The sequence below is a fragment of the Alosa pseudoharengus genome, unplaced genomic scaffold, assembly GCF_046254945.1.
Source record: "Alosa pseudoharengus isolate Yale_2024_CS ecotype anadromous, Long Island Sound unplaced genomic scaffold, YU_APseudo_1.1 YU_APseudo_1.1_scf_8, whole genome shotgun sequence".
In the NCBI taxonomy this organism is placed as follows: domain Eukaryota; kingdom Metazoa; phylum Chordata; class Actinopteri; order Clupeiformes; family Clupeidae; genus Alosa; species Alosa pseudoharengus.
Window position 1 is genome coordinate 12,183,894 of NW_027468870.1, and position 27,371 is coordinate 12,211,264.

Below are 27,371 nucleotides of genomic sequence, written 5' to 3' on the forward strand. Positions count from 1 at the left end.
TTTATACAACACTCTGCACAGTCATGCCAATAAAGCTCATTGCATTTAATTGAATTGAGAGAGAGAGAGAGAGAGAGAGAGAGAGAGAGAGCATGAGAGAGAGAGCATGAGAGAGAGAGAGAGAGCATGAGAGAGAGAGAGAGAGCATGAGAGAGAGAGAGAGCATGAGAGAGAGAGAGCATGAGAGAGAGAGAGAGAGAGAGAGAGAGAGAGAGGAGATGCTGTGAGATGCTCAGTGCTATGCAAACACAAGAGGAGGAAAAGACGTACATATCATAAAACCTTGTTCACATCATCCACAGGCTGTGTGTATGTTTTGGTGCTTTGTGTGGTGTGTATGTGTGATCATGATTTACATTCACATAATTCACAATATGGCTCCCCATTCACCACATTTTCTGGACATTTCTCCACATATGTGCATTTTTGCAAGTCTTAGTTGCTGCTGCTGCTGCTGCGCTTTGTCCTCCGCCGCACTGAAAAGCAATCCCTGAGTAGAGGTAAAGTGTGCAGACGTGCTGCCCGCTCCCACCTTTGCTTGCTTCTCCACATACTGTTTGTAGAGGTCCTCGCGGGCAGCGGAGCTCTCCACGGCCTTGTAGCGCGGGTCTGTCTCCACCTTGTCTTTCACCTTAGCCCAGCGCTGCTGCACGTCAATATGGTGGTCACTCAGCAGGTCGAAAAAGTCCTGCTTGACCTGTAAGGACACAGCGGAATAATCATCAATCAAACACAGCAGTACAGCAGGACACAGTAGAATGATAAAATGGGGTGGGGATGAGGTTTACATATGAATAATGTATAAATAAGAGACAGACAGTTCTTGCGGGATTTCACGATTTTTAATTTTTTTTTGTCATATTTTGCAATCGAAATGACTGATTTTGTGGGGAATTGGTTTGCGGGGAATTCTGAGATTTCTTTCTCTTTCAACACCATCTAAAAACTACAAAGGCTATACCAGGAAATGAATGAATTGCAGAGAAAAGTGGCAGGCAGACATTTAAGACGTATTTTCTTCTTTAGTTTTTGTGACCTTAAAGCAGCACTACAGAGTTTTGCTCTAAAACTAGGCATGCAAAACCTTGAAAACACCAGCCAGAGCCTTATTGGCACTGCTAGAAGCTTGCCAACATACAGCCTTTTGGCAATATGTAATGTGATCTTGAAAAACCCTTCACATGGTGCAATTTTACCAACTTATGATTCTGATACCATCCTAGCAACATCCAAGATTTTGGAAGGATATCCAGGATTTTGCTAGGGGACAGTGTCCAGAATGTTGCTAGGATGGTTTCAGAATCTTAAATTGATGATATTTCACCAGAGCGGGTTGAAATTGAGCAAAAATCAAGGATGTTTGCACCATGTGAAAGGTTTTCCTAGATAGTCTGCAATGTTGTGCTTTCATTTTCGCAGTATGTTCCTACCGGAACACAGAACTGCACTGGCCTAGCGCAGATCCAGGATGGCTGGTGGGAATGACACATGCGTCTAGCTGTCCTTCACATCAAAATGAATTTGAACATGACATCAAAACTATAATGATAATATTGAATAGCCTAGTTTCTGACTTTGTACAATTCTGCTCAGCTCCTGCCGTTATTTGAAGTTCAGTCACTGTCGTTAAGTTTCAGTCATCGTCGTTAGTTTCTGCATTCTACCTTGTTCTGGTTGTATTATGCACAATTTATGTGTCAAATAAGAAAACATGCATTCACAGTGAAAAAATGCAGTAATTTGTTGATTTTGCACTAATCTCCGCAATCAGGGAATAGAAGGAGACTGAGATGGAAGGGGGAGGTCATTGGTGCTGACCTTTTCAACTCTGTTCTTGCTGTCCTCCTTCTCCTTCTTTCTCAGGGCGGTCATAAACTCTACGAAGATGGTCTCGCGGTCCTTCATTTTCTCGATGGCCTTAAAGCGAGTGTCTCTCGCATGCTTGGCGGCGAACTCGCTGAACGTCATCCTTTGATAATAAAGACAAAACAAGACTAATTTCAACAATCATAAAAATGTGGATACATATTAGCCAGCACATCATTAACATAATAACTATAATGTGTAAATTGACCAAGATGTTTCAAGAGGTTTCAATCATGTGCTTATTTTTATTTTTTTCATCCCTATCAACCAGCACAAATTAAAAATGTATACCTGATACAAACCAATCATATAAAGCCTTGACGTTAGACAGCTTGATAGTTTAGGAAGAGCTGGTTTCTCTGACATTCAGAATCAGTGAAATCTGAACCATCTATGTGGGTACACTGACCGGACATGCAGCCTGGAGTCCTCCATCATCTTCCTGAAGTCCTCCTTGGACTGCATCAGCTTGTTCTTCTTCTCTTTCCGCTCCTCCTCCGCACGGGTTTTCACATACTGGTCAAAGACCTGCGTATGACCAGGAGATCATTTTAAAATCAAACCGGAGAAAAATGTATAGCTAATTTTGTTACCCATACTGCTACGTACATTCACTACAGCACTATGACAACACATCTAAATGTATTCAGTTCTAGAAGCATTGAAGCTTCTTGTGAGTTCCTTATGTATTTGTTCTGTTTTCTTCTCCCCTGCGGTGTGCACACAAGGATTCTGAGAAAACAGCACATTTGCCTCTTCTGAGAAGATGTGGTGGCTGCAGCAGCAACTCCAGCAGCAGCATCATAATCAAAGCATTACAAAACCACCAGAAATGCTAAATGTGTTATTTAATATTATCCTAGCTAATGTGCTTCAGCTAGCTTCATCTACACCAAAAACAACAACAACAAAAAAACACTTTGGAGGATTTTATCTGTACCTGTTTTCTCTCCTTTGAGTTTAGGAGGAGGTAACGAGGGTCGAACACTATCTTATGCAGCTCTTTCTCCCAGGTGGAAAAGGCAGACACCTACAGTAGGGGTAAGGGGACAGTTATTTCAAAAAGCACAGCACAAGATTTGACCAATATCACATAGCTCAGAAAGATTCCTTTTCAAACACGGTGAAGGCATTCATTTATGTAATTTATAATTTATCTACATAACATTTAATATTTAAGAGATATTTAATCTAATATTCAATGTTTTTAACTCTGTTCATAAAATGTTTTAGCAGAGATATGGTAGTAGGTAATAAGAACATTCTGTACTGAGGTCCAATGTAGTTTTGGGAAATCAAAGGAATGCCTCTGAAACATGAAATCTACAAATATGCTACACATATTAACAGATCAGATTCATCAACATAATCGACATGTACAACCAAATGATTGGTTAATACACTTATACAGAACTGAATCAAAAAACATAAATGTACATAAGAACAACATAATAATACAATATCAGTGGTGAGTCCCCAAGTTGACCATTGAAGCCTTTGTAGCCACTGAATAAATCTAAGGTTTAGCTCCAACTTCACAAAAGATGTAGAGAATTTGGTCAGAGTTGAGGTAAATGATTCACAGAGCGATACTGATTCTTAGGGCGGAAAAAAATCATTCTAATGGCACTAAGCTAAAAACAGATTCATGTAAAACTATTTTTTTCTCTCATATAACAACAGTTCTATGCACATAGTTAGTGAGCTGTGGATTTAAACAATCAAAGATCCGCACTGTACAAATTGTGAGTCTGGAAAATGTAAACAGTTCATGCTCAATCAGCCAACTGAAATGTTAATTGTGCTATTAATTACACACAGTGTCCCATCTTTGTCACAACTCTCTGATCTGAACTCAAGATTATGATCTACCGCCTCACCCTCCACGATTAAACTGGGATTAAATTTGAAACTAAATTAACTGAAAAGGAGCTGGTTTCCATCCGACTCATCCAAAGAATCAATGCAAATAAACCTGTCTATCAATCTAGGTTGCAATTGCAAATGCAATATGCATGCTATGTAAATGAGAAGTCAACCCACCCCTTTCAAGCAAATTCATTCTTGATTTGACTTGGAAATTTGCAAAATATCTTCTAAGTGTTTCCACTTGAACATTTGAATTAAAAGGTTGGATGGAAACCCAGCTACAGATTCTTGCCCGTGAAACCTCCTCGACAGCAACGGCAAAAACCTCCCTTGTCATTAACTACTGTTGGTTTTCCACTGCAGGTTTTAACCATGTCCACCTGAGCACAGTATCACTTGTGTCTCCTCTGGAAAAGGAACAGCATTGAATGCAAAATATAAAGTAGAAATAACATTCTGCATACTGATTCTTAAAAATGCAGACATGCACCAAAAATTCTAAATGCTTCATAGATCAATAAAACATCAAAGCGCAAAGGCCTAGCATCTCCTCTCACAAATAGATTCAGAGACACAAGCGAAACCAATGCCCATTATGGAGATGTGACACAGCCAGAGTGAAGCATGCAAGTGGAAAAGTAGTCAGTTATTTTATTCTAGCAACTGTTTGTAAAGCTTGTTTAGTGGCACATTTCCCCAATGGTCTCCTAGTAAGACAATAGATTTAAAGAATTCCTTAAGGGAAAATAAACTCTGTCCTAGCAAAAACACATAACAATTCATCACCAATTCAAGACGAGAATTAAAACTCCAAGAACTTAGATATGCAAAAGTAGTTCAAGACTCAAGTGAATTTAAAATCAGAGAAGAGCATGAAGAAGGAGGAAGGTGAGGAGGGAGAATAAAAAACAAAAGGATAAGAAGAAACAAACTGAAGATTGTACCTTGCTTGGGCTTCCATTCAGTTTTATGTGTCTAACATTACAGAGCTGGTAACAGTAGTATTGCGGTTGAAGTGTTTTACCCCTCTCTCGAGCAGCATGTCCCGGAACTGCGTCATGCGCACATCCAGCGGCACGACGGCCCGTTCCCGAGCTGCCTTCAGCTCGGCCTCCAGGGCCGCCTCTTTCTCCAGGTCAGCCTCTTTCACTTCCTCCTTCCTGCCGTGCGAGTGGGGGAGGGAAAGGAAAGAGGAGGGGGAGATAGAGAAAAAGAATAGAGTCAGGGGAGGGGGACAGGAGACCCAGACGGCGTCTGGCGCTGGAAACGGATCTGGGCCACATCGAGGCCAGATCCGTACCAGAGAAAGCTGCCATCTGAGAAAAGTTTTTTTTTTTGTTTTGTTTTGTTTCCTTTATTTATTTATTTTTCCTATTTCAATTTGTTCCCATGGGCCAGTGTGTGGATCAGAGGGCTTCATCTGTGACATTTGGATGAGGACAGAGAAGCTCCATGATCCCAAAAGCAGAGCTGAGGGTGCAATCTGGTGGCTAGTGGGTGCATTAGGGGGTTGAATGGTGGAAGGACTAGCTGGCGTTACCTTCAAACAGAACAGTGGAGTAAATATGGAGTGCCTTCTTTGGAAGCTGTAGTGGTAAGGGTAAGTTTCAGCTTATCAATCTTCCTGTTTCAATTAATCCAGTTTATCTAAAAATGCATTAAACGCTTAATTTAATTTAATAATGATTTGCTAATTATGTTACTCTTTCTCTCTCCATTGCATTCCCAGAGCAGTCTAAAAGAAGGTCAAGCAAGGTCATTACCTCGGAGGCCCAATGTCGGCATCCCCAGTGCTAGAGGCGCTCCCTGAAAAATAGTCCCCAGTGCAACAGGACCACTGTATGGGGCAGGGAGAGGCAGGCTTGCAGAGGCAGGCTTGCACTGACGGGGAAACAGTGACTGATTTGGCTCTTTGATCACATTGGCAACACAAATCACAACATCACATCAGCAATCCCTATGTGTGAATGTGTAACACACCACACATGTAGAACTGTAATGGGTGAACTAAGAGGAATCAAAAGAGCAGAGTCTCAGGGTATGTTTAAAGGAATCCACTCGGCTTTTTATCCACATGTTCTTTTCGCCATCATAAACCTAAGAATACAACTTTACTTTTTAGGGGCCAGCTCTTGTGGCCAGAGATTAAAGTGACAATATAGGCTTTATCATATTACAAGGTGCATTTCTAGAGGTGATTTTTAAAGTATATATATATATATATATATATATATTGCAGTTTGAACCATGCAGCTTCACAGCATACACTACCGGTCAAAAGTTTGGGGTCACTTAGACATTTCCATTCTACTCCATTATAGACAGAATACTAGCTGAGATCAGATGCATTGTGTTTTTAATCAGAGCAGCAGTTTTCAGATTACATTATGCGCTTACATAATTGCAAAAGGGTTCTCGACTGTTGTAGAAAGAAATGGCTGATCTTTAATGCAATATCTACATTGCCCATTATCAGCAACCATTCATCCAATGCTCCAAAGGCACATTTTGTTTACTAATCTGATATCATTTTAAGAGGCAAACTGAGAAAACATTGGAGAACCCTTTTGCAATTATGCAAGCACATAGTGTAATCTGAAAACTGCTACCCTGATAAGAAAAACAATTGATATCAGCTGGTATTCTGTCTATAATGGAGTTGAATGGAAATTTCTAAGTGACCCCAAACTTTTTGACCAGTAGTGTACATGCCAATTATATCTTCTACATGCATTAATTAGCAAGCTGGTTAGGTCTAATCAATGCCAGCTATGCTGCTGTTGTTGGTGTTTTAAAGGCAAAGCTATTGGCAGTTAGGTAGTTTGGTTGGGAGTGGGACGGCACCACCACCTCAGGGACTGGTACATGAGGAACGCTAGCTGCTGTGTGGGGTTCTTCTCCAGCACGCCACACAGCTGTTCAGTGAGTCACTACAGCGACGCCCAGGTAATGAAGATACAACTTTCTTACTGATAAGACTCATAATTATTTATAATTTATCAACTCGTCTTTGGAAACCCCCTAACATCTGTCCCACATCACCCGTCCCAGGAACGTAACGGAAAAGATGCTGAAGTCAGCTAAATGCTTAAGCTTTATCGTCTTCATATAAAATATAGAAAAATTCAACAACACGTGGCATCTATATAGCACCTCTCAGGGCACCTCAGCATCTCTCCGGGGAAACTTGGCACCTCTGCTAGCATACGTTCCTGGCAGCTTGCTTGTTAGTGTTTTTGCGCTGGGTTTCCACAGCATCCTCTGAGAGGAACAATTTGAGGAGACCAAAGGAATGCTCAGTTACACACTAAATTAGCACAGTAGCTTCTTAAGTTGGGGCTCAAACACAAGATAACTTTTTCAAATTTTGACTACAGGGACATGCGTAAATTGGGGGTTGAGTTGTAAGCCTGTAACCCATCATTACATGCAGTCTGGCCACACAGTGCCAAAGCTGCATCTGTCCCCGTGTTCAGCTAGACAGAGGGGGGAGAAAGATGGTGAGTGTTCTTACTTCCTCCTTTTGGCCTGGACTGGCTCCTCCTCAACACTCTCCTCTCGGGCCGGCTCCTCCTCCTTTATCTCCTTGGTGACGACTGAAACATGTGAAAGGTCAGTGTTACAAAAAATAATTATCATACAAATACCAGTTTATTTTTACACATTTATGCACACATTTACACTTAACAGCTTTATATTTCATAACACATTTATAAGAGCTTTAAGAGCTCTTTTCAAAAATTCTAATGGAAGCAAACAAAATGACAAAGTTTTCTTTTTTGAAAAACACATACCGTATTTTCATACTTTTTTTCATAGTTTGGCCGGTCCTGCGACTCAGGTGCAACATATATATATTTATATATATGTTTTTTTTCCTCTTCATGAAACATTTTTTGACTGGTGCGACTTATACTCCAGTGCGACTTATAGTCCGGAAAATACGGTACTTGAGTTGTTTACATCTGTCATCCAAAATTCAGCCCTGAATTCCAACACCAAAGCACTTTTCCTCTGTCGCACACACGCTATTTGTTTATCCAGCTTTAGAAATAATGATGTCCATAGACAAGGCAGAGTATGTTGCATGATTTTATGAAAGCAAGTCAAATTTGTAGTTTCTTATGTCTCATTCCATCGAACTACAGATCCGCTACCCAATCTGGCAAAGTTGCATAGTGCAGTTATAGCCGATAGAGGGTTACGAAGCGAATGTAGAACTGTACGAAGCGTCGTTCACCCTGTTACGAGTTGAGGAACCACTGAAGCGATTTTGTAAAAACTCTTTGGTGTTGCTTTAATATAACATACTGTTGTTGATCTAAGGTGTACTCCAGTCTCATCCTGTGTTTAAAATACTGCTAGAAGAAAAAGCTGCTTTGGCTTCAGCGGTTCCCAGTGCTTGTTTAACTGAGGAACATTCAAGTCTTCTACAGCATGGCATAGTCCCTGTGTTTTAATAAAAAAGGCGGTTCTCACCAGGTGGTTTGGGTCCATCCTCAGAAGTCTTCTTGTGTGGAGGCTCCTGAATGTACTTATCCACGTCGGCTCGGCCAACCAGCTCAGACGGTCGGTCCCACAGGGAGATGCGAGAGGTCGGGTTGTAGAAGAACACCTGGTCATCACCTGTCCAAACCACACACCTGTACAAGAACACAGCAACGACAGCTTGGGTCAGTCACATTTCCTAAAACTGCTTGTGATATCAGAGGAAAACAGGAACTCAATCGATGGTTTTCAGGGTCTGTCTGGAAGGGGTAAAACAGAACTGTGAAGTGTGTTTACCAGGGGGTTCCAGGGATGGGGTTTGAAGCGACAGGCTTGGCTCTTTGTGCAGCTTTCTCTGCTTCTGTCATTTCCTCGTCTTTTGGCTCCTAAGCAAACCATACAACAACACACAACGATGGGAAATACTTCACAAGGGGAGATCAAAAATTCATAACCAATGGGAGATGTAATTGAGAAAAAGCAGTTTAATTATTTAGACTGGTACTATGGATTTTTATTTCCAATAATATATTAAAGGAAAATTCCGGTATTTAGCACTTTAAGTCCCTTTTCTGGTTTGTTTTGGATGAACTAGAGTGGTGGACACCGAAATTTTGACGATTGGTCCTGTCTCGACCTTTCTGACTCGTTTTGAATCGCCTTTGACTGCTCAGGGTGGCTGCCAACAGGCATACTGTAGTAGGCTACTCAAACATGTCCTAAAACAACCCTTAACGTTCGTTTTCAAAACTGTGCAACTCACCAAGTGGTTAGTGGTGTTCGTTGATGTTCCAAAACAAGTAGCGTAGCAAAATACAGTTTCTGTCGTGTTTTATTTGGCATTTTGTAAAATCCCATTGATTTCTGTTGGAAGACTCATTGCACGTGGATATTACTGCACCACCGTCTATGCTTCAGGTTCAAATATTGAGAGGAAGTTTATACACGGTTGTGAGGTGTCTGAAAAAATAGTTCCACAATAGGCCTAGCAAATAAGACGGCTGGAAATCATACATTGCGCCGATATATTTGCTTTTAATAGTCAACGAACTCCACGAACCACTCGGTGAGTTGCACAGTTTTTGCACCACCCTGAGCAGTCAAAAGCGATTCAAAACGAGTCATAAAAGTCGAGACAGGACCAATCGTCAAAATTTCGGTGTCCACCACTCTAGTTCATCCAAAACAAACCAGAAAAGGGCCTTAAAGTGCTAAAAACCGGAATTTTCCTTTAATAACACCAGTCAAAATGTCCATTACATCTGTAGTCAAAATGTCTATCTGCAGGAGAAATAAAGAACAAGATACCATTTTTGACTACTGAATCCAAATTTGGAACTTGAATCCAAATTCACAAACATGTTTTCCAAGAGCCATATCATATACATCATATTGTTGTGTACAAAGACCTCATTTCCCAATTTATCCAGATAACTTGTATCTTACTAAAATCTGGAATCCACCACATTTTGGGGTCCAGGCTATGTGCGCTTTACACCTTATTCAAGAGTTCCAAATAGTTAACAATAATACTATTAGTACAAAAACTTTGACAATCCTCCACCTTACCTCTTTTATCTCAACCTTTGGCTCGACGATGTCCTCCTGATCAGCCATGTCTACATCCTCAGCGTCCTCCGCAGCCTGCCTCTCTTTGGCTTTCTCGGCTTCCTTTTCTGTTAACAGTATGATGCACATAATGAGGGTGAACAGGGTGAACAGCAACCAGTATAATATGTCAGCTGATCTACTACAGTTGTTTACAATCACTTTGTTACTATTTTCAGAACCTTGATGTCATTTTTCACAACTCTAGACACAAAACTCACAACCAATGAACAAAATGCAAATTTTTTCAAAACTACACATAAAACTCAGATCATTTGTTCATTCAACAAAAATCACCTGTTCAATATGACACAACTTAACATCAAAGTACTACTATTTCACACATTACATTTCAAATGAGTGTCTATTCATTTCCTTACAATGATCTAACTATCAATTGATACAACTGTTCAAAATGATAAGTAACTGTTGCATTACTCTTAATGCATAGTTGTATGGAAACAGACAAACAATCATCCATGTTTACTGCAAATCATGAATGTTCCAAGATACTGTAACGAGATTCATCGTCACCAATTCGCATGGAGCATGAACCAGTTAGACCACAATATTCATGGATGTACCCTAATATTTTACAATGCTTCATCATACACTGTGTCTATGGTCCCAAATACTGTACCACCTTTTCAGACTATTTACAGTATTGACAGTACTGCACTGTATAGATGCAGGCCCTTGTAATTGCTTGTCCATTTCTGCCAACTTGTTACTGATGATTGCTAATTATTGTTACTTTGATTAAAAAAAACCTATGTTGTGATTGTACTATAGTGTTTTGCATCAATATATTAAACTTTGTTCAATGATTCCACTGTGTCTGTAGTATTCTCTCTACTACTGCAGTACTTTTACAAAGATGTATTTACTGTACATGTAGTACCATAATGAAACCTGTATCACCTATTTTGTTCTACAATATTTAATGATTGTATGAACAATGACACGGTAAAACTATCGGTTGCTTGTGTGTGGGTGATCTATAGTTATGTTTCAATGGTATTTCACAGTAAATTCGTTTTTTGAACCAATGATTGTGCAAGTGCAAGATTTTTTTAAAGATGTGAATGCACAATGCAATGTTTTGAACATTAGACAGCCTGTGATAACCGTTTTGAGTTTTGTGTCTAGAGTTCACAAGTTACGGGTTGTCACCACGTACAAATGGAACGCTCGATAAGTGGTAGCTCACTGGGCCTTGACCCACCACTCACCTTTTTCCCTCAGCTCCAAAGGCTTCTCCCAGGTTGACTCCAGTGTGCGGTTGTTGTAGTAGTACGTCTTCCCATCCACCGTCTTGTACTCAGACCACTCTGGTAGGGGTAGGGTACCCGCCAGTGTCGCAGGTGTAGCTGCTATGGTCAGCTGGGGGTGGACCATGGGTACCAAAGGTGGGCCCATGCCTGGCAGCATACCTGGGTAAGATGAGTGAGAATGGACTGAATAGAAATAACAGGGGCGAGAACATAAGATGCAGACCAATGCCATGCCACACAGAACAGGGACATTTGCTCATCATGACCCTAAACACTAAACACCCTAAAAGCTCATAGCCATGATGTCAAAAAGGAATAGGACTCTCAAACTCTGGAATGCATGCGTTTGCTTTGACACATCAGAATTCATTAATCTTAGGACCAGACTAAGTCACCACAGCCAACAGAAATGCTCCAGTCCCTCCCTTCATTTTCAGCAACAAGAGCTTATTTGTTACCATCTACGCTGTCAGGACTGCCCTCTAGTGGCTACTCTGGCAGAGTTGATGTGGTCAGGGCTCGACATTAAATGGTTGCCAGATTTCCTCTTGGCATCCACAGTTGGGTGACTGATAACCACACTGTAATCTCTGGCTATCTCTCTTGCCAAATATTATGGCTAAAATTTCCCCAAGTACAACATAGACAACCAGCAACCAAGGAAACCCCCAACACAAAATCAACATTCTATTACTTGCTGAAAAAGCTGCCTGTGGTCACTGAATGAACCATTGTAATGTTTCCACACACAAGTAGTTGTATGTGTACTGATAAACCAGCTGCAGGCAACTTTGGTTGTGATGGTGGAAAAAAAATAATTAAATAAACATTGTGGAATATGAACTAAACCATTCAAACCATAACTGACCCAAATTAAAACATCAATTCACACAAAGACAGCACAGATGGCAAAGCAGCCGAACCTGGACGGAAGACAAGCAGGCCCTTCGTCAAGTGTGAGTGGGTGAAGGCTTGTGGCGAATTCTCACCCACCGGCGGTCTCCCCACAGACAGTATGGGTCCCCCTCCCGCTGTTGAGACCGCAAGCAATGTTGTGTTGCTAATCTGTGGTTGCTACCATTATAGCCTCATGTAACACACACGTAACACTTACAGCACAATATATACACTGAAAACCAAATCAGGCTAAGTGGAACCAAATACAGTCTACATAAAGTTGAGGTTTGTAAACTATCATGCTTTTCAATTTGCCTATTACTTCTCAGCCTGATATTGCCTCTTATCACAAATTGCTATTTCTACAGCAGAGTAGACACAACTCTTTCAACACCTACTAAGGCAGCCTGCCTTCTATTATCCCAGTAGCTCAAGTTGTCAAAATCATGTCACAGCAGCCATACTCGTGTGTCTCGTTGCTAAGCCTGGCAACCACCATTAAGTGTCGAGCCCTGGAATTGAATAAACCACACAGACAGCCACTCCAGTGCTAACCAGTGAATAATAATAATGATAATAATAATGAGAGTGTTTGAATACCGGGCAGAGGGATGTGCATCCCTGGCAGGGGCACTCGGAACGGAGGCACCATGACCGGAGGGAAGGCTGGCACGGTGGCGGTGGGCTGGGGCACAGAGTGAGGCAGGGCCCCCGGGAGACTCTGGGGCATCAGGGGGACCGTCTGCACCTGGGTCATCGATGCTGGTACCCCGGAGACACTCACCACGGTGACGGGTGTCACTCCCCCGGTGGAGGGCACAGAGGCTACAGGAGGCATCTCGGTGTGGCCCGGACCTGGACAGAAGACAAAGTGGACAGAAGACAGAGACAGGAAAAAGGAGATTTTGAGGCAATGAAAGGTAAAGTAAAGTAAAGTACAACCCTCAAGTTTGCTGCATGTTTTTGTTTAAATCTATGTTAGGAACAGTTCTGCATAATTTGGAATCTTCTTTAGAGGTGAGGAGCAAAACATATCTTAGGTTGGGATGGGAATAGGTTGGGAAGGCAGCAGTTAAACCACATACTTAGTTAGCTTACATTCCTGTGTAAACACAACAGGCAATCTCTAACTACAAAAAATACCCTGCTGCTGCTGCAGACGGTGAGAAACAACATTGTGAAAGTCATACCCTCCAACTACAAATAACGAAGCCACAGCCAAACAGCAGACTAGCCAATCCAAATTCATAATTATATATTTCAAAGTTTGCTATGGACTATGGAGTATTGCAATAGAGCATGTCTATCTGTTGCCTAAGTGGTTGACAGACATCCAAATTGAAATTGGTGGCTGCACACAGAGAAGTCACTTGTTAAAATGAAAGCAAAATGCTATCTTCTTTCCAATGAATGACTGCACATTAGGACCTTGACTTCTTTAAATGACTAGTGGACCAAACATTACCCATAACATGTTAAAAAGTATGTTTATGTTTCTGGTATTTGGCAGATGATTTTGTCCAAAGCAACTTACAGTATAACAGAGATTGTCCCTCAACGTCTTTTCAGCTGACTTCCATAGAGTACTTACTTGGCCCAGGTGGAGGCATCGATGGAGCCGGACTGGTGGCCAGCTCGGGGCTGGAGCTGAGGTTGCGGCTGGGCGAGGGGGCCTGGGTGGAGCTTAGGGATGGGGAGACGCTGATTGGGGCCGTGGTGCTCACTGACTGGACGCTGCTCATGCCGCCGTTAGCGTTGGTGGTGGTGTTGCTGACGCTGCTCCCGGGGCTGGTGACCATAGCGACCCCTGCCACCGCTGCTGCTGCCGCCGCTGCAGCTGCTGCTTGCTGACTGGCCGCCAGAGGAGTGAGCTCAGATTGCTGGATGATCTTTACACCTTCAGGTTTGGTCCAGGCTGACTCCCGCGTGCGAACGTTATAGTAATAGACCTGGGAAAGGGATAAAGGTTGAAAATGCAGGGTCATCTAAAAAGAATATTGACACAACATTTCCATTGCACATCACTGGAGAAAGGAAGACATCAGTGGACTAGCGTTGGCTGGTTGAACGTCTAAGTACATTTCCATACACCGATTGTGAATGGATAGCCTATTGCTGATAACACATAACCACTGACAGCATAAAGGCAAAATACTTGAGACACAGAAATATAGGCTCCGCAGGAGAATACATGAGGTCATGAAATAAATCGTTTTCACTCTTATTCAAATAACAGTGTAATTAACAACCAGGTATTCTTATTCAGACATAATTTCCTGTTTAGTGCTCTATACCAGGGGTTTTCAACTGATTGTGAACCAGGGACCACCATTCTGGCTAATTGCACAACCACACGACCACCACTGAATAAAAATACTGATTCCCACATTGCCACTACATGACTGAATCCATGGTCACAGACCACTAGACCACAAGTGGGCCACGAACCACTGGTTGAAAAGCCCATGCTCTATACCTTTCCCTCTTGAGTGGTATTCTTCACCCAGATCTCCTCTGATGGGGGTAGCTTAGGTGCCCCAGCTGAAGGGACTGGGGGCATTCCTGGGGGAAATATCATTCCTGGAGGTGGAGGCATGTTGCTCAAAGGCGGAGGCATGAAAGGAGGCCTCTAATAAACAAAAACAAAGAGTAAAATTATTAGAGCCTGGTAAGAGTTTCACAAGTTGTTTGTTTTCCTAACACACAGGTGTTTGCTATCAAAACACAGTTCCACCATGCACAAATGTGTATATCATATACATTGCAGATCAACAGCTATCTAATACCATATGGTAAGAAACACCAGAAAATAATATAACAGAAACCAAACAACACATGTTTCATATATCAATACACAAACATACACAGAAACATGGCATACACAGGTCCACAGACGACTTCTGAGTAATAGTTACCTGCAAGTGAGGGGGTCCCATTGGTGGGGGCAACCCTCCAGGTGGCGGCATGGGTGGCATGCTTGGATCAAAAGGTGGGCGTCCGAATGGAGGCCTCGGTGGAGGAGGAGGCCCTCTTATAACACCGAAAGGTGGAGGTGGAGGTCTCAACAGGGGTGGAGGATTGCGCATTACTGGCGTGGGGGGAGGAGCAGGGGTGCGGAATCGCAGAGACTGCGGCTGCGCCATCCTGAATAACAGAACATGAGCAAAAAGGGAGAAAAATGAATAACCAACGAGGAATTGTGCAACTTCACTGGAACATGCAATCAAGGCACACAGAGAAGTGCTCTCCCTTCCACATACAACGAGTGCTCGCTCTAGACAGCACTTATTATGTGTCTTACTGAGGTAAAATCAACTGACCATGTTTATTCAACAGTTTAAGTTACCAAGCTCATGTTGATCTTACTTCATAAACCTGCTAGGAGAAATTGCGTCCCACTTCTTGACTACACTAACTTCCTTGTCCAGTGCAAATAATTGGCAGTTGTTCAATGAAGACACCCAGAGATACCCAGCAGGATCCGCCATCCTTGTTTGCTATGTGAATAGCTAGCTGGCTAGCTCGATATGGTCAAACATCCACTTTTAAATGTTAGCTCATATTAGAGCTACCACATAACTTTGACGTACAAGCTAGTAAGGAGAAACCATGTTGGAATGTCTAATATCTAGTACTGACCAGTTCGCTGATCACAGTTTGCACGATAAAATAACTTCAGTGCAATGCATGTCGCTAGCGTAGTTAGCTTCGGACTGCGAACATGTTTGGTAGCCAGCAAGCAAGCAAGACGACTAGCAGCTACCGCCAACAATCAAAACACTGTAGCTGATTAACCTAGCGCACCCTTAGCTAGCGGTACAGTGAGTTGTAAGATGTAAGGTTAAATCATTCATTGCACTTGTGATTCACAGTATGTTGCAGACTGACTGACACGTCTGCTAGCTCTGCAAAACTCTGGTTTGTTTGGGTTAGGCTAGCTTGCATGGCAAACTCTTCCTTGCTATTAAAGTAGCTAACGTTACCTACAATAGCTACTAGCCTCTTCCTCCCAAGAGGATAACTGCTGCAACCGTAACGTTACTTTATTCGCAGTCGTTTTCCCCCTGAAATTACCTTCGTAGGTAGATCCTACCTACCTGTTCTCATTGAACCCCACACCTTCTCCTTCCACATTATCCGCCATAATGGACAGATAATATCGTGAATTAAAATAAAACAGATATTCTTGTTAGCTTTCTCGTTTACGATTTTACTCAGTTTGATGACGACAGCTAGGACTACCGCGCGTGCGCTGTAGAGCGCTGGTTCACAAGTCGTCAATGAATGGATGTTGCATACTTGAATCACGAAACCTTAACGTTACTTTTAGCTGTTTAGTGGGAAAATAGGTTTCGAAAGGTTATTTGTAACCCCTGTCATACCTACATGTATTTTATCCTCTTCATGGATCCTTGACAGCATTGTTTTTCTGATGAAACTGCCAAGACCAGAAGCAGCAATTCTAGACATGATAATGTAACACACATATGTTTAACAAATATATTTTATTACCAGCTTAAATAAAAATTCACAATTCACAAAGATAAAAGAGTTCAATGACAACTAGGAGAAATTCATTCTGCTTACTAAGTTACTATGTAACCATACTAGGACATTTACTTGTATACACAGCCATAAATCCAATTAACTGTTCAGTTATGCTGAGAGGATTGGCAGTGCAGTCATAAATTATTTTAATTATTATAGTTATAAATAATTGCAAATTGAATGCAAATATTTCCATAACAAACCAACAGCAACACACACACACACCAACAAAACAGGCTGGCATGCAATTAATGGATTATGAACTGAACAGAAACATTCAATTTTAGGACTGCATGTTAAAAGAATGATAAGCACAACAGGAGTGAGTTTGATGAGGAGAACGCCCTACAGGATCCTCATGACTCTGATTTCCTCCCCATCCTCGCTGACGGTCTGCAGGCGAGAGGGATCGTCTTGAGCAGCCTGGCTGTAGACCACCTCTGACGATGTGGGCACGGTCATGGATGGGGCCGAGACCATGACCATGGAGCTGGTGGAGGGGACCGTCGTGGCGTAGCTCTGACTACTTCCCTCCCCCGCCTCACGCAGCATGAACTCGCGGGACAGAGAGGCCAACATGGCCTCGTGCTTCTGGCACTGCTCCTCATAGAAGCTTCTGACGTCCGACACAGAGTGGGTGAAGTTCGGATAGGCGTAGGCACCTTGGGTATTAGGGTATGTGCTGACAGAATAATACAATAATATCAATTAGTATTAGTCATTATTATTATTTAACAAATTATTAACTACCTATTAATAATAGTTTAAACATTTGATTAGAAAGCTTAGAAATGATGACTTAAGTTAAATACCATATGAAATATTGGTACAGTGTGAGATTTGATCCTCAGCTGATTTTATGTCGGGATTGCAGTGCTACACTCACCAAGGTGGATAGAACTGGGTCCCCTGCACATACATGGGAGAGGGGAAAGAGAAACGTTGAGTAGGGACGGCGTTTGTAGGGTGCTGCCCAGATGTCAATGGATACACTTGCTGGTGTCCGAGATTCGATGTTTGCAGCTGAAAGCCTTTCGGAAAGTGTATCATGTTGGCGGGAGTCACCTCTCTCGGTGGCTCCATAAACTGGCCATGTTCAGACTGGACACTGGGTTTCATGTAGTAGGGCCTGTGGACCACATCCCCTATCATTTCACAGAGCGGAGCTCGATCAGCGCACAGTCCAGAGGCAAAAATGGAGTACTGCACAATGGATTAACATGATCAGGTGACAGGTGTCCTCTGAAAGCTTACCACATGCAAGATGTACTGTGGGTCGAGGAGCAGGTGGCTGAAGAAATATGGGTTGCCCACCAGGTATCTGGACTGGACCTGTGAACATGTGGACAGGTGGAAGTCCTACAAGGAAACGGTACTATGGAATTTTGGATTGGGATATCCCCATAAACGTGTGGTTTATATTCAGGGTGTATTTTATTCCAAGGAATAAATAGCCTCATATTTCTATATAGATATTTATATAGTCATTAGGACAGTTTAGTTTCACTCAACAGGAATTTGACTTGTTCTATGTAACTCTGTTGTATTGTGAACATTAAAAAAAACTAATTAGTATTTTGCAGCTCTAAGATGTTTTACTGAAATGTGTTTAATGCATGAAATTGATTTAAACTGTCAGGTGCTTTTCTACAAGACAAAATGCTATGTTTAGACTTACGGGGTCTCCCTGCATTTCTATACACATACTGTCCAGCGGCATTTCTACCACGTGTAGAGGGTTGTCGTGCCAAGGTGTAGGTTGAAGAACAGTGGGGGATTGGAGGTGGCGAGGTGGTGGTTGGGGGTGGCTGTGTCGATGTTGAAGGAGCCTCGTCCCCGGCAGCACCACCTTTTCTTTTCCCTGGTCTTGGCTGATAGACCCAACCTAATTATGTGGTGGTACAATTAGAATTATATCCAACTGATTTAAAGTCACACTCATTTCAACATTTGTAACAACACTGAAAGCTTCCCTGGTTTACCTGGAAACTCCTGACGATGTTTATCTTTAAGTTTGTGTGCCTCCTTATAATAGGGCAATTTCTGCTCTTCAGTCAACCTACTCCACTCAAGTCCCAGCTGCACACTAATGTCTGCATTGTTGGCCATGGGATTGGCCCTGGAGAGAGCTTGACGGTGGATTCTGGCCCACACCATGAAGGCATTCATTGGTCTCTTGATGTAGCCATTGCGGTCTTTACACAATGGTATTTCTGGTTCATCTTGGAGAGAAATTTTCAGAAATTATATTAGATTAGATTCAACTTTAATGTCATTGTGCAGAATACAAGTACAGAGACAACAAAATGCAGTTTTTGGTCTAACCAGAAGTGCAAAAAAGCAGAAAAGGGCAATGTGATATACAAATTAGCCATTAGGCTACCTAGCCAGAATAGAACCTAACCTTCTATTACAAGCCATAATTTGACACTTTGTAACATTTGAAGCTACTAAACAGATGTTTACAATTTAGAGCAGTGTAAAAAGAAAAAAGTGGGTCACCCATATTGGGTGTGGACTACACATTTAACTGATGATAATAAACGTACAAGTAACCTCATTCAAGGTTAACATAAACATGATACATTCTGATATTAGTCTTACTTTGAGCTTTGAGGCCTGATCAAGAGCTCACAGTATAAGCTACCAGAAACACTGCTCAGTGTGTTTATAATTTAGCAGGGGCGAGAAAAATGGTTATGGGATTTGGCAGACGCTTTTGTCCAAAGTGACATACAAATAACAACAATACAATAGTTACATTTAACAGTAAACTATTTAAAAAGTGACTGCATCAAGGAAAATAGCAGTAATACACAACAATGTCAATTCAATCCATAGCCGAATGAAAATAAAAACTATTATATACAAACCATAACGCATAAGAAAAGCTTAATAAACTAAGTGCATGTTAAACAGATATGCCTTTAGACCCCTCTTGCAAGACCCAAAACTATCACAGGAACGGAGAGCACTGGGCAACTCATCCCATCAACATGGAACCACTGAGGGAAAAAGTCTTGAATTTGACCTAGCGTTTATGGCTGGTCGACACAACAGATGCTCATCAGAAGTCCGCAGTGGGCGGTTGGGAGTGTACATCTTGATCTTTGAATTAAGCTAGCAAAGAGCAGATCCAGTCAGTGTCCTATAGGCCAAAGTGAGAGATGTAATCCAGTGGAGAGTAAATAGGGAGAGGAGTTACACGTGTTCTCTTTGGCTGATGGAAGAGCACGCAGCATTCTGACTGAATCAGTTGTAACGATCTTACTACATAAGCAGGTAGGCCAGCTACAGTGAATTACAATAGTCCCACTTGGAGATAATCATGGCCTGTACAAAAAGTTGTGTGGAAACTTGTGTCCGATTAGGTCTGATCTTGTAAACAAAGGATAAACCGACATGATTTTGCAATTAAGGCTATGCTCAGAGAAGTAAATAAAATACAAACGTTAGAAGCTAGATACAATACATAACGTCTATTGACACCACTACAGATAGCTGAAGACAGTGCTAACCACCCACATACCTGTTGTTGATGGAGATTGTGTGAGATTTACTCCACTGGTATCTATTTTCACAGAGGACTCAGTTGGCAAACCCACGGGAGGAGGGGGGAAAGGAACCCTGCTAAGGGTGATCGGCTCTGCCCCTTCAAAAGTGTATTGTTGCTGGAAATCATTACTTTGAAGAATTTGTGTTGACTGATCCCCTGACGTTTGTGGTTGATCGTGCTCGACAAGTTGAGTTGGGATGGAGAACACCTCTGTAATTCTTGGTGCATTAGGGTCATTGTAGTTAGCATTAGCATTGCTTTCTTCATTAGCCTGGACAGACTGCACTTCAACAGGTGAGTTTGTAAAAACAGGGGTCAGAAATAAAAAGTTTTGGCTAGCATTAACAATTTCATTTTCCTCTGGTAAAGTTGAGTTGACCAAGTCTTCAGCTTCTTGAGTCGAAGAAGTAGTAAAGTTAACTGGCACAATGCTGTCATGACTGGAGCCTGCTTTAAAAATTACTGGAACATTGCGTTTTTTAGAGTCCCCACTGCATTTAACGTTAACGATAACGTTGACGTTTTTGACCAGCTGTTTCTCTTCGCTGGTCTTGTCTTCCGACTGATCAATGTTAGACACTTTTGGTGGCCTACCTGGTTTCCTCACACCTTCGCCACCAACTCTCTTGCTTGGCTTTGGTTCACTTTCCTCATTTTTTCCTTGTTCGTTTTTCCTCAATGACATCTGCGCCCTTCTTTTAGGATGTCTGTCCATTGTTGCGGCGATGATTCTCAATCTCCTTTCAAACCGTTTGTGATCTCAGTAAAAAAAAAAGTGACCGGCCGTTTCAACAATAAACTGTCGTAGAATCTTGCTCATTCAAAATGTTGCACATGCTCTTGGTTACCATGAAGACCAAACATCATTTAACCCGAAACAAAAGATAGAATAATTTATAGAATGTATCACAAAATGTCATAACAAAGTAACATTATTGTGATGATGGACTGAAGAATGGGACTGATTGGTCAACGCATAGTCTATGGGTCAACAATACAAGCTAGGATACAACCACGGCCAGTAAGCTATAGATCATCATTTTGAACTGTCATAACTTTGATTTATGAGAAATTAAATATTAAGTCTACATATAGCTGCTGCCATTAATACAATTTGTTTATCCTATAGGCTGTGCATAGCACTTATTTAAGATATTTTCCAAAATGCAATGGATTTGTGTGTGTGTGTGCTTGTTTTGACATGTTCACTAACTAACATTGACTGACAGTTTATAAGGTCCACCACCTCCACCGAGATCGCCAGGAAAAAAAAAAAGCAAATTCACACACTCACCTGTCAACATAGCCCCTTTGAACATTGCACAATCAGCCTACCACATAAACATGCGTGTATGGAAGCATATGAGTAGCTTTATTCAAATGAGAATGCAATCTGCAATATGCAATTCAAAATGACATTACATTATGCAATTGCCAATTCATTATGTAATTTAATATTGCAATTTGCAATAATTTCCAACAAATTGTATTTTAATTTGCAAAGTGACAATGCAATCCTAAAATCAATTTGAATAATTTTGGTTAAAAAATAGAATAAACATGGATTGAATTGCATTCCATTTTGCCATGGTACTTCAGTCTCAAAATTCAAATGGCAATTCCTTTTGCTTTTAAATTTTCAATATTCAGTTTAATCATTTAACTGTCAATTCGTTTTGCAATTTAATATTTAAAGTGCAATGTAGGATTGCATTTTTAAAACATATTTGGCAAAACTGTCAATGCCAGCTTGAAAAGATTTTGGATTATTTTGGGCAAAACGTTTTGCCATCGTTTTGAGGCATTTTATTCAAATGGAAAAGAAATAGCGCCCCCCGTGATTGCATTGCACTTTGGTCACGCTCTTTGTGTTGCAAAATTCAAATGGCCATTCAATATGCCAAACGCATTGCAATCTGTCAAGTCTCTCATCAAGGCGGGAACTAGGCTACGTCACTTCCGTGTTTACGTCTTACCCAGTTAGTGCTTGCAATGGAGAAGTTTGCAGCTGCACTAAGGTCTCTGGCTGATTATGTAGAACACCACCGTGTCAACGAGTCTGACTCAACGGACAGATTACTGAAAATGGACGACAGAGTGGGCTATCTAGCCCTACTTGTCCGATTTGATGTCAACCTGGTCCGTTCAAAGATTTCTGAGGCCTTACAGCTAATGGGAGCTAGACGGTGGGGAGACCTTCTGTGGATACCACTGGAGGGAATAGAGGGTTACCTCTCCTATTAGGGAGATCGCGGAGCTCTTTGGAGTTCACAGGACAAGTAGGGCTAGATCGCCCACTCTGTCGTCCATTGTCGTTAGTTAGGCTAAAACTCACAGCCTTTCCTTGCCCTGCTCTCTCTCTCTCTCACACACACACACACACACACATACACACACATAGAGACTCCCCTCCGTGGTCTGGCTAGCCTCATAAGCAAACCGGGGGGTGCGGTCGCTCCGGGCCCACGTTTGGCCAAATCTATCTCGCTGAATTGTTGTATACGATGCTTATTTGTAGGCTACTAATTGCTGGGGGGAGGGATGCTACTAAAGTTGCCGCTGGTTGGCAAAGTTATCAGCAGCAACATAAGAGCCTTAATAATGTAAGAACACAGCTGGGTCTCGCGGACACTAGGCCTACTCGCGGTCACGGTTAACATTATTCATCAACTGTGACATGATATGTTTGCGGCGCCAACACCCCCCACCCCCCCCCAAAAAAAAATGTGCCCCCTTGAAAATCGCAAATGCCCCCTCTGTCACTGTACTCTACAGCCGGGTCTGTCGGCCAGAGACTGCAAACTCCTCCATTGCAAACGCTAACTGGGTAAGAACAGAGAATGTCTAATAAGACATTAGCCCGTAGACGGGCTCTGGTAAGAAGACGTTAACACGGAAGTGACGTAGCCTAGTTCCCGCCTTGACGAGTGACTTGACAGATTGCAATGCGTTTGGCAGATTGAATGGCCATTTGAATTTTGCAACACAAAGAGCGTGACCAAAGTGCAATGCAATCACGGGGGGCGCTATTTCTTTTCCATTTGAATAAAATGCCTCAAAACGATGGCAAAACGTTTTGCCCAAAATAATCCAAAATCTTTTCAAGCTGGCATTGACAGTTTTGCCAAATATGTTTTTAAAATGCAATCCTACATTGCACTTTAAATATTAAATTGCAAAACGAATTGACAGTTAAATGATGAAACTGAATATTGAAAATTGAAATGCAAAATGAATTGCCATTTGAATTTTGAGACTGAAGTACCATGGCAAAATGGAATGCAATTCAATCCATGTTTATTCTATTTTTTAACCAAAATTATTGGAATTGATTTTAGGATTTCATTGTCACTTTGCAGATTAAAATACAATTTGTTGGATATTATTGCAAATTGCAATATTAAATTGCATAATGAATTGTCAATTGCATAATGTAATGTCTTTTTGAATTGCATATTGCAGATTGCATTCTCATTTGAAAAAAGCTACTCATATGCTTCCATATGCGTGTTTTAAAAGGGAGCCGCGCATTTGTGTTTAGGTTACATACAGGACTTTGGAGGTGTTGTTTTGTCTAGCCTGGTTTGTCAACTGAACTAATTTACCTTCATGTTGCGGTACATTCTCAGAGAAAAATGATCAATACAATTTAGAAGGAACAACACTGTGACTAGCAATGCCATGCATGGGGTTGTGAGGTAGGTCTAGAATAATTTATTAACTCAATTTACTAAAGGTCTCTTTTTAACTTGGATAAACAACTCGACTTTTTAGGCAGTCATTAAAGTAGGCTAATTCAGACTTCCTAAAGTTAATCCATCCACCCATCCTAGACTATTAACAATAGAAAATGTGTGATTTTCACTTCATACTCCCAAGTTTTGTAAGGACAGTTGTAAAAACAAAATTGCCCAGAACATCCTGAATTTGTACAGAGCTATTTAAGATAATACATTAATAAAAATATAAAAAAAGTTAATTGTGAATTATGTTTATCTGTTTTTTCTGTGTTTGGGATGAAATAATCATATCAATATAACATAGCCTATTTAATTTACTTAGGCTATGTCAAGTTTTGCTAGGCAGCATGCTAAAGGTCTAAAGACATTCCTATTCAATATACTTAGTTGTTTAAGCTCTTATGTGTTATGGTTTGTATAATGTTGTTTTATTTTAATTGGGCTGTTAATTAATTTGACATTATTGTTTTTTTATTGGTATTCTCCTTAATGTAGTCTTAGCATGTCATTGTTTTTATATTATTGATTGAATGGACATTATTGTTTTATTGCCTTTCCCCTTTGTTTTCCATTGCTTTTTATTAGGCTATTGATTGAATTGATATTATTGTGTATTATAACTATTCTCCTTATTATATTTGACCTACATTCTAATCTGTTCCCTGTTCAATTTTAAATATTATTATGTTGTTTTGTATTTATGTGTCGCTTTGGACAAAGGCGTCTGCTAAATCCATAACCATAACCATAAAGAGCTGCTCACAACTCTGCTGTCTGCGGCCCTGACATAATGATGGGGTCACAATTGCGCTCCTGTCAATGTTGGCGAAAATTCTCATTTCAGATCACTTGATGCATCTTCACCTTAGGACTCACCCGCTCGCTCGCGCCTAGATAATTTGGATTTTGTTCAGTAGATTATATTTAAATTCGATACCCTTTATTTTAGCTGTCATCGGCAAATTGTAATATAGCTCCTATCCATGAAATTTTAAGTTCAATGGATTTTCAAAAGGAGTTCGGAAATCTCCATGCAGAAAATGAGGAGATGAAAAAAATGATGCTACAGCTCCTGATTTTACGCCAGGAGCAGAATCAGAACACGATTTGTACCGCATGTGTGAGTTCCCTCAAACATCTTAAGAGCCGGTGTACAGTTTTATATAGCCTAAATTATAACTAAATCTAATATTCCATGTTCCCTGCACTTCATTTGGCATCTATGCTGAAAGGGTAAAGGTCAATGTTTAAGTATGTTTTGATGATGGGCATCTATGAAGTGACCTTTCCAGGTCAAAGTTGAAAGGATATAGCTTTGGTCAAATCTGACTATCAATCACACTTTTTGGGTTAGTGGTTACCATAGTGGTTTTAGAACAAACTAGAAAAGCATTTCCTGAAGGAAATACAGTGCATGAAAATGCAAAAATATGATGTAAATCATATCATAAATCATACAGAGTAAAAACAAACTATATTGGTTGCAAAAAATATGATGAGTTTATATGGTTAAATTATTTGCTTGGTAGATGAGGTTTAATATAGTTGGAATGACTGAACAGTTAAATAGGTGGATACTTTAAATGGTTAAATTATTTAGGTAGATAGTTGACGATAACTGACAGTTGAAACGGCTCTAATGTTTGCTAGCAGTTATGCTAACTATGTTAACAAAGATAATAATGCTAACCAAGTTACTATGCTAACTAGCATGCTAACAATGTTAAAATGCTAACCATGTGACTTAGCTAACCTAGCTAATCATTTTTAGTAGTTATGCTAACTAGCATGCTAACATACTAACTATGCCAACATGTGACTTAGCTAACCTAGCTAATCATTTTAATAGCTATGTTAACTATGCTAACTAGCATGTTAGCAATGCTAACCATGTTACTTAGCTAACTTAGCTAATCATTTTTAGTAGTTTTGCCAAAAATGCTAACAAGCATGCTAACTATGCTAACCAATGTTACTTAGCTAACCTAGCTAATAATTTTTAGCAGTTATACTAACTATGCTAATTAGCATGTTAACTATGCTAACCATGTTACTTAGCTAACGTAGCTAATCATTTTTAGCAATTTTGCTAAAATGCTAGCAATGCTAACATGCTAACTATCTACAGTAGATAGGAGTCATAGTTGATGACAAGTAACAGTTACAATGGCTGAACAGTTAAAAAGTTCAGTAGTTTAAAGGGTTAAATTGTTTAACAGTGAAATATTGTAGTGAGGACTTTTATTTTGAAACAGTTTTTGGCAGAGGCAGCAGTTGAACAGGATGTGTAGTCTTAATAGGTCCAGTTTGTATGCTTAAAGCCTGAGACTGGCAGTTGATCCAGGTCATAGATATATACACTAGATGTCGCCTTCTGCTTCTCAGCATGCGTCAACACCGCCGCCATCTTGGAACAGGGATCTGAAGCGCTAAACTAGTTCCCCTGTATTGTCAGCGTTACCTATTTAGCGACGTTTGGCCATCCCCAGCGATAGAAAACCTTTTTAGCGATTAGCGACAAATTTGGGAACTTCTCACAATGATGGTAGATTGGCTTCTTTGTTGTTGAAACATAAGAAAATCACCTTTCTCATGGCTTTGTCATTTATGAATTCAGCTACATCTCGTTTGCCCATGGCACTGACCCATGATTATAAAAGTAACGACTGGCGTAGCCTATGTAGTAGCAGAGGTAAATGTTCAACAGATCTTCAGCAACTTCTGGTGAGATTACAATTTACATGAGTAAACGAGACGAGGGGTATGTGGCCTCAACCAGAGCCTGTCTACGAAGAGCCTGTTTACTTTCATTGTATCGAACCTGGTTGCAGTTTACTCATTGTTCCTCTAGGGGCCGCCGCTAGCTAGTGCAGAATGAATGGGAGTCTATGGGGCTAGACTGGTAAAATGTATCTTTATTATCGTCTTAAGCTTAGTTTTCTTTAGACTCAACCATAAATACATGCCTGTCAGTTGGAACAACCCAAAAAACTAGATAATTGCTTGAGATTTTGACGATTTATGGTGATTTTATTTTCGCTAGATCTTTGCCCAGATTGACGCTAATGCATTATAGAGGAGTGGATCACTGAAGCAAGATGGCGTCTCGATTCACGCATTCGTTCCAATGAACAGCAGTAGTCAAGGCGACATCTAGTGTATATATCTATGGATCCAGGTGGCCTGAACACCTGCCATAGGATTCTAATTGCTGTGATGTCATAAAGGGCAATGTTAAGTCAATGGGGAAATTTTGATAGTTTTTAATTAATAGTTTTAAAGGTATAAAAGTTACAAAGATGAAAAATACAAAGCCCCCATGTCCTAAGTAAGACCTACGTAACATAGTTTGAATGAAGTTTCTATGTTAAATGGTTGAAGCTGCATTAAATGCGTTAGCGGAAGAATAATAATAAGAAGAAGCCTAGGAAGAACAGTACAGTGCATTTTCATGCACTGTAACTAGAAATGCAATTCCAAGGAATTACCAGTGTATGAAAATGCTAAAGTTGTGATGTAAAATAT

At 40.8% G+C, this 27,371-nt stretch overlaps 2 protein-coding genes across 2 annotated transcripts in view; both read right to left on the reverse strand.

The window, feature by feature from the left end:
* tcerg1b (transcription elongation regulator 1b (CA150)) overlaps positions 1–16,231 on the reverse strand; it is a gene marked incomplete in the record, with an annotated part of 19,396 nt that extends 3,165 nt beyond the window's left edge. The window contains 16 exon segments of the mRNA XM_076273449.1: positions 533–697; positions 1,819–1,969; positions 2,276–2,394; positions 2,807–2,896; positions 4,760–4,895; positions 7,250–7,331; positions 8,215–8,378; positions 8,521–8,609; positions 9,793–9,899; positions 11,064–11,288; positions 12,029–12,136; positions 12,603–12,857; positions 13,594–13,951; positions 14,479–14,631; positions 14,918–15,146; positions 16,100–16,231. Coding sequence (XP_076129564.1) covers positions 533–697; positions 1,819–1,969; positions 2,276–2,394; positions 2,807–2,896; positions 4,760–4,895; positions 7,250–7,331; positions 8,215–8,378; positions 8,521–8,609; positions 9,793–9,899; positions 11,064–11,288; positions 12,029–12,136; positions 12,603–12,857; positions 13,594–13,951; positions 14,479–14,631; positions 14,918–15,146; positions 16,100–16,146 — 2,478 coding nt within the window.
* A 664-nt stretch (positions 16,232–16,895) lies between these two features.
* LOC143112589 (uncharacterized) lies at positions 16,896–20,821 on the reverse strand. The gene is made up of 7 exons (XM_076274877.1): positions 20,701–20,821; positions 20,080–20,202; positions 18,533–18,772; positions 18,299–18,435; positions 17,805–17,882; positions 17,437–17,459; positions 16,896–17,232 (listed from the first exon to the last, which is right to left on the reverse strand). The coding sequence occupies exons 1-7, from the start codon at positions 20,819–20,821 to the stop codon at positions 16,896–16,898; spliced, it is 1,059 nt and encodes a 352-aa protein (XP_076130992.1).
* Between the last annotated feature and the right edge of the window lie 6,550 nt (positions 20,822–27,371).